General features: G+C 45.6%; 1 protein-coding gene across 1 annotated transcript in view; it reads left to right on the top strand.

Annotated features, from left to right (window-relative positions):
- Window positions 1-13,631, top strand: part of TMEM109 (transmembrane protein 109) — a 133,377-nt gene that overhangs the window by 117,167 nt on the left and 2,579 nt on the right. Inside the window, exon 3 of the mRNA XM_069628890.1 lies at window positions 12,538-12,640. Within this exon, the coding sequence (XP_069484991.1) occupies window positions 12,538-12,640 (103 nt within the window). The remainder of the gene's footprint in view (window positions 1-12,537; window positions 12,641-13,631) is intronic.

Raw genomic sequence — 13,631 nt, 5'->3', positions numbered from 1 at the left:
GGGAGCAATATTGGAATATCCTTTGCTTGGCCTAAAGAAGAAATGTGGGACAGGAAATATTCCTGGCACTAATCCTACCTAGCATTGGGCCAGTAGACTGATTGAGTAATTTATATTGCGCAACTAGACAAACCAAATCGTACCATGGCGCAGTTGAAAGAGTCACTGGAACTATTCCATCACACTTATAGAAGCATCACATTTCCTCCCTCATGTTATTCTAGTTCCTGACCCTTATTTAAACGGGTACGTTTTTTATTTTTTACGAAATGTCAAGGAGTCAAGTTTTCTCAGCTCCAATGGGAGACTGTTCCACAGTTTTGGTCCAAATACTGAGAATCTGCAATCTTCTCTAAACATGCATCGAGCGGGAGGGATGGACAGCAGCAACTTATGCTCTGATCTTAAAGACTGTGTAGGTTGGTACCACTTTAGTTTGTCCACTAGGTATCTAGGTGCTAAGTTGTTCAGACATTTCTAGATTATACACCCAATTTTGAACTTTATCCTGTCCTCCACTGCTAACCAGTGAACGGATCGGCGCAGGCCAGATATTGGTGTAGAATTTCTTTACCCTGAAGACTAATCTGACTGCTGCATTCTGGGCTTTTTGCAGTCAGGGTATCTGATTAAGAAAAAAGAAGTGGGGTACCTGGTAGTAGAGCGCTCGGTTAAGAAGTATGGGATGCTGGTACAAATTAAAATTGTGTGGTGGATGCTGCAGACCTTAGGAACTGTAGGATCCCCCAGCCTACTCTATTGAACTGTAAACAAAACAGATTGTTCCAAGGAAAAGCGCTTCCACATGAGTCAAAAATAACGAGTGAGAAAGTGTAAATTGCGGTTGCTACAATCCCTGTTTTAATCACAAGTGTGCATCATATAAATCATACTTAACCAACTAAAGTCAACTCTGCCAACACGTGTTTCGACCCGACTTGGGTCTTTGTCAAGGCAAGGCTCAAAATTACAGAAAGAACACGTCCTCCGAAGCTGCTGTGCCAATAAGTCTGGGGCAAAAAATCCCAAAAAAGGGAAGACGTAGCGCCTAGGTTGCACAAGAACGTGTAAGTTTGGTTCTTAGTTACTGCATATCCATGCTTGGCCAATTCGGACATCAGCTAGTAATTAGCAAGAGAAATGTGTTTCCAACGTGCCAAAAAGGAAGAAGTGCATTGGTTTGGAATTGTAATATGCACGTGAGGTCCTCGAATAGAGTCCATTTACTAGAATACGTGCTGTGGCGCATTCCTAAAATATTGTAGAACAAAACCAGTCATGTAACTTCTGGGGTCCTAAAACAAAATTCAATTACTCGAATAAATGCCAAGGCGGTGTTGTCTACAATATTTTAGGAATGCGCCACGGCACGCATTCTAGTGAATGGACTCTATTCGAGGACCTCACGTGCATATGACCATTCCAAACCGATGCACTTACGATGTAACTAGGAGCCAAACTTACACGTTCTTGTGCAACCTAGGCACTACGTCTTCCCTTTTTTGGGATGTTTTGCCCCAGACTTATTGGCACAGCAGCTTCGATTTGGAGGACATGTTCTTTCTGTAATTTTGAGCCTTGCCTTGATAAAGACCCAAGTCGGGTCGAAACACGTGTTGGCAGGTTGACTTTAGTTGGTTAAGTTTGATTTATATGATGCAAACTTTTGTGATTTAAAACACGGATTGTAGCAACCGCAAATTACACTTTCTCACTCATTATTTTGGACTCATGTGGAAGCGCTTTTCCTTGGAACAATCTGTTTTGTTTACAGTGTATCGGATTGGTAGGAGCCCTGGTCAGCAGACTATTGAAATAGTCCAGCTTGGAATTAACCAAGGCTCTTAAAACGGTAGCACAGCCTTTCTGGGGAACATAGGGGAGGGCCTGCCGGAGTAACCGAAGGTTATAGTAAATGGCCTGTACTTTGGCTGATACCTGGCATTCACCATTTTGCCATATGCACCCCACATTCTTTTCCCTAGATGCATATTTTAGTTCTGATCCTAAAAAGGATGGGGGTGGGGAGCCTCTGTTCTCGCCTATTAGATTTTTTGGCCTGTACAAAATCACTTTTGGGTTGAGTTGTAGCCAATTTGTGGCCATCCATCCTCCTACTTCTCCCGTCGGGAAGCTGCTAACCAGTGTCAGGGAATCATCTTCATCGTCTAGCCTGAGAAACACTTGGGTGTCATCTACATAAGACTGAAAATTAACCTTGTCTCCTTATGATATTCATAAGGGTGCGTAGATAGAGATTAAACGGCAGTGGCGAGAGAGAGGAACCCTGAACAGATGTTCAGAAATATGCAATGTTTTTCAGGCAATCTGCATTCTTCCCAAGTTTTCCGAGTTGCATTGGGCATAGATGTCATGGAATGCTATTGCAGCTAACATCTCTCCTGTAAATCGGAGGTTTTACTGAGCACTATCGAACAATATTTCAGGCCAGGTGGAGATTGTAAACAATGTTGCTTGCCCTGCAAAATAAAGTTGTGTATGCAGTTTCGTGACATTTTTGCTCTTCTCCTACTGCCCCATAACATCATGGTGATGATTTAAATATCTGTTTGAATGCAAAGTTTTGTAGGTATGCAAACAGCCCAGTGAGCTTCTGTCATGGCCACTGGACAAGAACCACAGTTAACATCCCCTAAAGGGTCCTACCTTCAAAGTGGTTCGGTCGCAGCCGGCCTGGGCCGCCACATCCATGGACCAGTGAAGCAAATAGGTCCTCTTGAAGCACCCCTGTTGATGAGAAGCAGGACGAGAGCTCATCCTCACAAGACATCAGGTGAGCTTATATGGGTAAACGCTTACTCGCCTCATTCTGGCACGAAGAGTTCAAGGGAAGTCACGATACAACCACACCCATATCATTGCCTCTCATGTTCTCGCAGGGGCAGTGCCAGCATCCAGAGCAGTCTACTTGGCAGCAGCTGGGGGAGAGAACTGATCCAGAGGAGCATAATCCAGGGAGGGCTCCAACCGTGCCCCAACGTCCCCACAGAGACCAGGTCAGCGTAACAGAACGCAAAGCCTCTCTGAATCTCTGCCTGGGTGTTATGGAAACCTCGGAAACCGACTAGTTGGCCCAATTACTATGGGAATTGCAGGCCGAAGTTCATGCTTCTAGACAAGATTCCAGTGCCTTGCGAAGGGACTTAATTGTAGCTTGAGAACGAACTTCAGACACATACAGGACAGGTTCTGCTACCTGGGATGGCACAACCTCCTACGCCGCAGCCATCACCACCAGTCCAGGTGGTGCTTCCGGGGGCAGTGCCACTAGCCCCGCCCAAATGTTTCACCGGCGATCCAAACAAATATGCAATATTTATGAATCAATGTCTTATTCACTTTCTGTGCCGACCTGGGGCCTTTCCAAATGATAGCGCATGAGTTGTTTTTGTTCTTTCCTATTTCAGAGGTAGTGCAGCGGACTGGTCAAACCACTAGTGAATCAGGATGATCCTCTGCTCCGAAACTTTGGGGATTTCCAACTGGAAATGGAAAAGTTGGCCAAGCCTTGGACATCAAACTGTTGTCCCTCAGACAAGGGAACAAAGACCTGCTGACCTATATTGCCATCTTCAGTCGCCTTGTGGCGCAGACAAATTGGCCAGAAGAAAAAAGGACCACGCTCTTTCATCAGGGATTGCGTGGGGAACTAAAAGGTGTGCTAGCCCAAGTGGTCAATCCTCCTGAAGGATGTGCAGAGTACATAAATCTGAGAGTACAACTAGATCACGGGTTGCAGAATTGAAGAATGGATCGCTTACAGAATGAAGGGAGGTCAGTCTATATGCGACCCCGGGACATTTCAGTCAAAACCCACGAACAAGTCGAACCAATGCAGATCGGAGGATTACGCGCTCTTATCTCCAAGGCGGAGCGGGAGAAAAGGAGACTGCAACAACTATGTTTATACTGTGGAAAAGCGGGACATTTTCTTCGAGAATGCCCCATCAAACCCCCCAAAAGAATTGTAGGAGCAACAGACAATGGTGACGAGGAAAAGGAACAAAATCAGGAAAACTCCAGTGCCCGGCAAGGGTAGGGGGGTCCACTTGTCGAGCGAAAAGAAGGAATCTGTACAGACTTCACATCCGGTCATCACGGTACTTTTGGTCAACCATCGGCAACCAACAAAGGTACATGTCTTGGAGGCATATATTGATAGTGGTGCAGTGGGAAATTATATTGATCAAAATCTGGCTGGACGAATAGGCCTTCCTCTTTAGTAAAAGCTCAAGTTAGACAACGTCACAGCGGTGGACGGGTCTCAACTGTCATCCGGCCCAGTGACGCAACATACTGACAAAGTCATGCTGATATGTCAAGGCGGTCATTGAGAAGACACTACCTTCGACCTTATTGGAGCTCCCCAGTTCCAAATGATCTTAGGAATGCCGTGGCTGGAAACACATAACTCAAGGATCGACTGGCGAACAAGAGTGCTGGCCTTTCCTCCACAAGGCACAAACGTTTGCTACCACCGAGAAGAGTAAGGAACTCAAAACAAAATCTATTTTGGGACTCTCTAGCTCTTTACCCCCGGAATATCTGGATTACCATGATGTGTTCTAGAAGGAACAAGCAAATACTCTACCTCCTCACAGGCCTTACGACTGCCAAATCGATCTGGTGTCGGGAGCACAAATTCCATGCAGTCGAATTTATGCTCTAACAGAGCAAGAAAATCAGCATCTGAAATCTTACCTGGATCAGTACCTAGTTAACAGTTTCATCCACCCGTCTAAGTCCCCTGCCTCTTCAGCTCTATTCTTCGTACCAAAGAAGGAAGGTGATTTACGAACTTGCATAGACTATAGAGCACTGAATCAAATCACCATAAAGAACAAGTACCCTGTGCCACTTATCCCCGAGTTGCTCGATCAAGTAAAGAACACCCAAACCTACACTAAATTGGATTTACGAGGGGTCTATCATCTTGTGCGGGTTAAAAAGGGAAACTAATGGAAAATGGCATTCTGAACCAAATATGGGCTTTTCGATTATCAGGTCATGCCCTTCGGATTATGCAATGCACCAGTCGCCTTCCAGTTCTTCATGAACGATGTACTTCACGAATTGTTGGACGTGTGTGCACTCGTGTACATTAATGACATTCTTATTTACTTCATGAGGGGTTCACATGGATAACCGCAAGGTGGACGCAATTCTACAATGGCCATCACCAACATCCATCATAGGAGTGCAAAGCGTGCTCGGGTTTGCCAACTTTTACTGACTATTTATTCCCGGATTTTCGCACATAGTCCATCCAATCACTTCCTTATTGAAGAAGAATAGGACATTTCTTTGGTCTCCCGAGGCAGAAAAGTCCTTCCAGGAACTGAAAAAGGCCTTCACTTCAGCACCAGTTCTTCGGCATCCCCGTCATGACCTGCCATATGTGGTCCAAACAGATGCCTCTAGTATAGCCATGGGAGCCGTCCTATCACGGAGAAATCCAGATACAGGACAACTGCATCCCATCGCCTTCTGGTCCTGTAAGTTCTCAGCGCCAGAGTTGATCTATGCAGTTACCGACAAGGAACTATTAGACATCAAAGGGGCCTTCAAGACATGGAGACACTATCTTTTGGGAGTCAGGCACACAGTCAGTGTTATTACAGATCACCGTAATTTACAGTATTTAAAGACAGCCAGGGCCCAATCCTCGCGCCAGCTCCGCTGGGCTCTTTTCTCTGCAGAATATGATTTTGTTATTAAATGCAGACCAGGAGTACGCAATGGGAAAGCCAACGCCCTATCCCGCATGGGAGAAGACAAGGAAGCCTTTGCAACATCTGAGCCTGTGGCCATTATACCGGAAGAACGAATTCAGAACCAAATCGCTGCAACCTCCTGTTTGGAGGAATTAAAAACTGATCTTCGATCCCGGATGAACCAAACTGCACAACAGGAATGGCTAGCTCAAGGAGATCAATACTCCATCAGGGATGATTTACCCTATTTTCAACAAAGGCTATATATCCAAGACAAAGCCTTGGAAAAGCAGATAATAGCGAATTACCACAAATCATTAGTGGAAGGACACCCTGGACACGCCAAGACTCGGGCCAAGATCCAAAAGGGCTATTGGTGGCCAACCTGGAGAAGGGACATTGCCCAATACATCGCCACCTGCGGTGTGTGCGCACAAAATAAATCTCAGAAACAAAGTCCCACAGGGCTATTACATCCTTTAGCGGTACCACCAGCACCATGGCAAACACTGTTGATGGATTTTATTACCGATCCTCCCCCCTGCAACTGGTTCAATACAATTCTGGTTATTGTGGACTTATTCTCCAAAATGGCCCATTTTATTCTGTTGAAAGGGCTTACTACTGCCTCTGCCCTTGCCACTGAGTTTTTGGAGCAAGTTGCCAAATTACATGGCTTCCCGTCAGTGCCAATTTCAGATCGCAGAACACAATTTGTTTCTGCTCTCTGGAGGAGAAGCTGTAAAATAGCCAAGATTGATCTCCGGCTATCCACGAGTCACCATCCCCAAACTGATGGTCAGACCGAGAGGACCAACCAGACCTTTGAGCAATACCTCCGGTACATACTGCAACAAACTGAAGAGCCTTGGAAAAACTTTCTCTGGTTGATGGAATTTGCCTACAATAACTCAGTCCACACTAGCACCGGACAGACCCCATTCTATACAGTCCAAGGTCGCCACCCTCGAACATCCGTCTTTGATTCTCCCGACGAATTGGAAATGCCAGCTGTCTCAACCTTACACAAGACTATCTCGCAAACTCTTAAAGAGGCTGCAGAGACATTAACCAAGGCTAAAGAACAACAGAAAAAGTTTGTGGCTCGACACCGAAAGGAAGCCCCACATTACCAAGTTGGAGATAATGTTTGGTTGGCATCCAAGAACATCCCATTGAAAGGACTCTGAGCCTTCCGCCCTAGGTACTTGTGACCCTCTCCCATCAAAGCTATTATTAATCATGCAGCCATGAAATTGGATTTGCCAGCTAACATGCAGATCCATCCGGTATTCCATGTTTCCCTCCTGAAACCGATGAAGCCAGATACTCTGATCTAAACACCACCCGAGCCAGACATCACAGAAGGGGAAGCGAAATATGAAGTCGAAGACATTTTGGATTCTAAGGTAGTACGATCCAAACTGTACTATCTAATAGATTGGAAAGGTTACGGACCGCAGGACCGAACATGGGAGCCCAGTGAATTTGTTCATGCCCCACGGTTAGACAATTTCATCATCATAATCCCACCAAAAGAAGACTAGGAGGGAGGACGCCTGTGAGAGTGGCCTTGAGGTGGAGTGCTGTCATGGCCACTCGACAAGAACCACAGTTAACATCCCCTAAAGGGTCCAGCTGGACCCAGTCCTGGCGCATTTGGCGCCAGGCTCATAAAGTGTGCTCTGCACACTTCTTTCCTTGAGCATGTGTTATTCTATCTCTTAATGAGCCTCCACGTGCATATGGGCTGGGCGTGGCCATAGGAATACATGGAGCTGCACGTGCAGCATCATCTGGGAGTGGCTGGGTGGAACCATCTAGCAGAGCAAGGGGGTGTGGCCGGGACCAGGCTATTCAAGTCTGCCCCACCGTCACGCCAGTGCTTCGCGTTAATCTGCTCAGAACCAGCAAAACCATCGCTGAGGCGCACCTTACCTGTTTCTAGCGCACTCCTCAACCGGAGCGCATTCTACCTAAGCCTGAAGCGCCTCTCACTTGCTTGCAGCGACTCCATCCACCGATTAGAGCGCACTTACCTGGATCCAGTAATACATCAGCCGGCAGCGCGCCTTACCTGATCTGCAGCTTGGATACCGACGCAGGAGAGTTCTACACTGTCAGCATCCTCACGGTTGCAGGCATCCATCACCCGCCGACAGGTCTTCGCACCGCTGCTCCTCTCCAAGTGCCTCAAGGTTATATCTGCAGGGGAAAAGAACTACTAAGGTTAGAAACTTCATAAAGTCATTCTCTAAGGTCGCGTGCCATATCTCATTGCGCTTACCTTAAGACTCCAACTTACCATCTATTTGAGAACACTGCGGGCTCTCCACCAGTATCGCGGCTCCACCAGGCCTTCATCATCTATTGGGGAGAAAGAGACATTACGAAGGATATGAACATTAATCATGTGAAAAGTCATTACTATGAATACGAACAATAATCATTACAAAGAACTCCTACCTTCAAAGTTGTTCGGTCGCAGCTGGCCAGGGCCGCCACATCCATGCACCAGTGAAACAACTAGGTCCTCTTGAAGCGCCCCTGCTGATGAGAAGCATGTCGGAGAGCTCATCCTCACAAGACGTCAGGTGAGCTTATATGGGTAAACGCTTACTCGCCTCATTCTGGCACGAAGAATTTGAGGGAAGTCGCAATACCACCACACCCTTATCATTGCCTCTCGTGTTCTCGCAGGAGCAGTGCCAGCATCCAGTGCAGTCTACTTGGCAGCAGCTGGGGGAGAGAACTGATCCAGGGGAGCCTAATCCAGGCAGGGCTCGAACCGTGACCCTACGTCCCGGCAGAGGCCAGGTGAGCGTAACGGCTTCTCAATCCACTACATGTCAGGAAGACAAGATACCTCTCTACCATGCTTATATGAAATAACATCATGTTTATATGAATTCATTAATATTCCTCCATAAAAATTAATGTGGCCACTGTTTCTTCTTGAAGAATGCACCCTTCTCCTGGATCTTTTTTTTTCTCCACGATTCCCTTGAAGAATTATTATTGAATGACTTGAAACACTTTTTGAGGCTAGTTTTCCTGATGGCATTGCTTCTTTCTGCAGCGGTAGTGATAATGAAACTCTGCATTCATGAGCAGCACACCGTTTTCCATAAGAGCAGAGTGTCCACTAGGACACGTCCTTTCGTGTGTTCAAAAGTCGTTTCTGACTTCCGCAGTAACTATGTCCTTGCCATGCTTCTTTCGGAATCTATCCTCACCTACAGAAAGGTCCCTTAATGTCTAAAGAAGACTACCTGGTGATTATACGGTTTGATTTTTCGATCGGCATTCGAAAATCAAATCGTTTTTTGTAAAGTATTGAGCTAGTCGGATTGTTGTCGGGAAACAAAACAAGCTGTTGATATTGGCAGGGACACCTCGCTCTACTTCTACACGCGGAAGTAACTGATGGCACCCTTTTTAAGCAACATTCAATTTCACAAATCAGTTACATGGAGGTCATCTGACAACTCATTGTTGTCATGATTCAGATTCTTAAACAGATGCACAAATGGGGTAAGCGTCTCTTGGAAAGATGTCAGTCATTCCCAATATGTTTGGTTGTTTCCTTTCCTGCTACTTCTCCGTCATGGGTCCTTTTTTTAGTAAGTTCATAAACAAGCCACTCACTCACTGGAAGCGCCCAGAAGGCGGGGCACACAAGAAAGAAATGAAGGGATTCTTCTTCAGCACCGTGTACAAATAGACCGAGCGCTGCTCTGGTGCAAAGCCTTGCAGTGCATTGTTTTACATGACCTCATATCTGTCTCACTGTTGTCTTTTTCAATGTTCGAAATTGGTGAAAGACATTGGAGCTCATTACGAGTATGGTGGTGTGGGAAAAAAGTGGCGGCAATGGAACTACCGCCACTTTTCCTGCACCTCCGTGCTGCAAGTTTGGCCCTGGAATTAGTGGTAAATCCAGCAAAATCGGCGGAATTACCACATCAGTAATTCCACTGAAATCCCCAATGGAGTCCTATGGACTCAAGATTAATGGGGGCTAACAGAACCACCGCCACTTGAAATTCGGCTGTGTCAGTAACAGTAATTCCGTTGGGTTGTATTCTGGCAGATTTAATGCCGGAATACCGCCCAACTCGTAATGAGGCAGACATTATTTTAAAAGCACCAGTGAATTTTTTTAACGTCTATAATTACTTAAACATGTGAGTGCTGTCTTTAAATAAACAGCAATCCTGCACACATGTAGCAATAGTCACTGTTTACCAATGTAATGATGATAAACATGATGGAGAGCTAGGATTACAAGCGGGTCACTTTTTTCTTCCTTGCCAGGCATTCTGCTCTCCACCGCGGTCTCTTTATTTTCACTGACTATTCTGCAGCCCGCAGGCTTTTACTATTTTCCCATTTTTGTTTGGTCACCGGTTCCCATATTCCGCAAGTTCTGTGTTTACCCGGAGTATCACTTTCCAGGGGTCTTATTTTCACGTTCTCAGCGCCCCATTTCCCCCTCGGGGACTGACATTTTCAGTACCCGGCTTCCCCTCAATGCATATGTTGATATCATGTAAGCAAGGGATCGCCGATAAATGTTGCAGAATTCACAAAATTCAAATGCTACTCGTCGGTAGGAGGAGTTTGCACAATTTCTCTTTCGATGATGCGAGAGTGGAATTAGTGAAGCAATTTACCTACTTGGGAATGGTGATTGCGGAAAATCTTTGAGGCGTTGACTATATATATATATATATATATATATATATATATATATATATATATATATCTATCTCTATCAGCCAAGCCATGTGTTACTGGGGTAACCAGTCAGTGGGAGCTGTATTATGAATCGGTAATGCCAGGTCAAGGCCTCTATAATTCACCCATATGCGGCACGAGGCCCATGATAAGCCCCGAGTAATCGAGAAAGCTTTCTTTAGATTACTTGGTCCGCCAAGTACGACAGACAACTTTGCTACGCATAAAGAGTTAAGAGTACATCTTGGATTATGCACAAATCGGACCATTCTCATTGTAGCTGTCTCCGCGGGTTAAACGCCATGCAACGTTATTAAGAGTCATTTTGAAGGGTCTTTGTTACCGACACCTGAATCCAATTCCTTGCTCCAGGCATGCTTATTGTGCTTTGACGCTGGTCCAGTGCTCCTCGCTTTTAGACAGCCATCATAAAAAAAGTTGTGTTCACGTCTAAAGGAAAAAAACTTCAGGACATCGGGGAAGACATTGACACGAGTTTTCTTTTTCATTTGTAATACTTGCTGTGGGCGAAAGAGTCGTTCACCAGATGTTGGCTGACACTCCTTTTCCCAGACGCAAGATGATTTGCTGTGGGTGGAGGAGTCGGTCACCAGATGTTGGCTGACACTCCTTTTCCCAGACGCAAGATGATTTGCTGTGGGTGAAGGAGTCGATCACCAGATGTTGGCTGACACTCCTTTTCCCAGACGCAAGATGATTTGCTGTGGGTGAAGGAGTCGGTCACCAGATGTTGGCTGACACTCCTTTTCCCAGGCGCAAGGTGATTTGCTGTGGGTGAAGGAGTCCGTCAACAGATATTGGCTCTTCCTCTTGACAGAAAAATGGCGGTGCAGAGGAAATAAAGATGAAATGCCCATTTGCTCGTTTTGCCTGGCTTGGGAAGGATCCGAAATTCACTTCTTTTTATATTCCCAAATTTGCGGCAATTAGAGCTACTACTCTTCTCCCACTCCTGAGGGCACGAGGTATTAGACAGTGTGACACTCGCATGTGTCAAACAAATTGCGGTCCGACCGCTGGCAACGGCACCTGAATGTCACTTCAGAGCAGCTTTTAGGATTAGAACAAAGGAGACGAGATAAACACGTTCTTTCCCTTGCAATACTAAATCTGTTATTTTAGTTTAAATGCTACTTTTTTTTAAGATGGCGATGCATTGCGTTTTATCCATTTTAATGTATGTTTTCATTTTATCATTATTTCGGGATTGCCTTTCTTATTGTTTAAGACGAGTATGCTCGTCCTTTTTGCATAGACTTGCATAATAGCCTGGCACTCGAGGGTTAGTTTATTTACTTTTATGGTATTCTTTTCTGTTTGACGTTTACCCTACCTCAGGTCCTCGCCTTCTCTGTTCTTCACTCCTTGGGCCTGCAGATTCTGTCTCCTGTTTTTTCCTCATGTTCTTCTATTCACAGCGCCACGTTACCTACTGTTACTTCAACCCTATGACGCACTTGCCTTCAGGTTCTCACTTGACCTGTAACAGGATTTTCACACTCTCTCTCTCCACCCTGTTCTCCTCCCTACTTCGCACATTACCTTTGTTGTCTTACCTTCATGTCATTACGTTCCCTATTTACCGCAAGTTCTCTGATTGCCTGCAGCTTGTGAGCGAGCACATCTCACATTTGGTGGGTTCTGAATATTCTGCTAGTGGCTTTAGTGCACAAACCTTACTAACCTCGAAGACTGTTTTTATTTTTAGTCGCCATAATGTTGGCTGGATGCCGGCGTGAGCACCGGGCCATGTTGCCCTTGGCGCATACTTTCTGTTGAAAAACATCCCTCCCTGAAAGGGACCCACGTGCATGCTGTAATGATGCATTGAGAGGTGTTAAAAGGACACGTGCCACTGGATATAACCTAAGATTCTCATTCTTTGTTCCCGGTTCTATTGTTCCCTAAAATCAGCAGTGTCCTTTTTACCTTCATGTTATTTCAATACTATGCTGATCCTTTCCTCCATATGTTCTCTCATTGTCTGTGTTCCGTTTCTCGTCTAGGTTCTTACATTCTTGTTTTCTGTTATTTCTCTTAGATTGCCTCGAAATGTGTCTGGGTTTTCTGCACTGGGGTCTCCAATGGCTTGATCGCAATCTCTGGTCTCCTCCAGCAGCTCCTGGATGTGATGGGGCTTGATGGTGAGCAAAAGGGTCCTGTCCACCCAAGAGAGAGAGTGTGTCCTTACATAGGCAGAGAAGTGTTATAGAGAGCACTGGTAAACCATGTCCCTTTCCTCCAGAGTCCCGGGCTATTGGTACTTCTAACGGAGCATTTCTAGCCAAGCGCAGTAAAACAATTGAAGCTTGTGCACAAGAGGCGCTCCAATAAAGTGCAAGCTCTGCCCTGTCTTGTGTGCATTCATACCTCAGTTGCTTCTCTCCATTCAGCGCTCTGTGTTTTTGTTTCCTTTCAACGCTTGGCTTAAGAAACTCTATGGGGTTCTTCATCTGGGGGCGTGTGGATTTCTTTCCGCTTGTTCACTGGCTTTTTTGCAGGTACTTTTTTAGCTTTTTGTGCTTCAACGTAGCATCTTCAAATAAATGGGGATATTCATTTGCAACCTCGTTGCGACTCAAAACAACCCAAAGTGAAACCATTATGCTTCTCAAGGGCAAAATGCCTGTTCTCTCCCAGATGCCCAGTTTCCTTGGTTACCTCCTTCTCAATGTCATACTGGTGGAGCTGCCTCTGTGCACAGGCTTGTATTACTTTTCTATGACTGGCCAGAAATGCTCTGATGTGGTCCCAAGAGAACCTATATCCTAGGCGTCTGTAGGAAGAGCACATTGACTACAAGGGCAAGAGTAACTGCAGTGAGTAACTTGCTTTCCTCTTCAGGGCACTTCTGCATTTCTAGATGTGTCTATATGATGGTCCGATTGGGTTGGGAGTGTACTCAAACGCGTACTTCCACAAACATATGTTACTGCAAGGATTATAATCAGAAAGCTGTAGTAACAGATACCCATATATATGGATAGTGGCATCTATCCCTGTTACTTGCATGCCAAGGGAATACGCCATTGGAGGCATGACCCCTTGATCGTCGCAATCTACGAGTGGACCGTATTATCAATGGGATTTATCTCTTCTCAGATTTGCACTTATCTCTACATACCACACCATTAG

This window comes from Ambystoma mexicanum, chromosome 12 (genome assembly GCF_040938575.1).
Source record: "Ambystoma mexicanum isolate Mex_15411 chromosome 12, UKY_AmexF1_1, whole genome shotgun sequence".
In the NCBI taxonomy this organism is placed as follows: domain Eukaryota; kingdom Metazoa; phylum Chordata; class Amphibia; order Caudata; family Ambystomatidae; genus Ambystoma; species Ambystoma mexicanum.
This window is presented reverse-complemented; position numbering and strand designations above follow the sequence as displayed.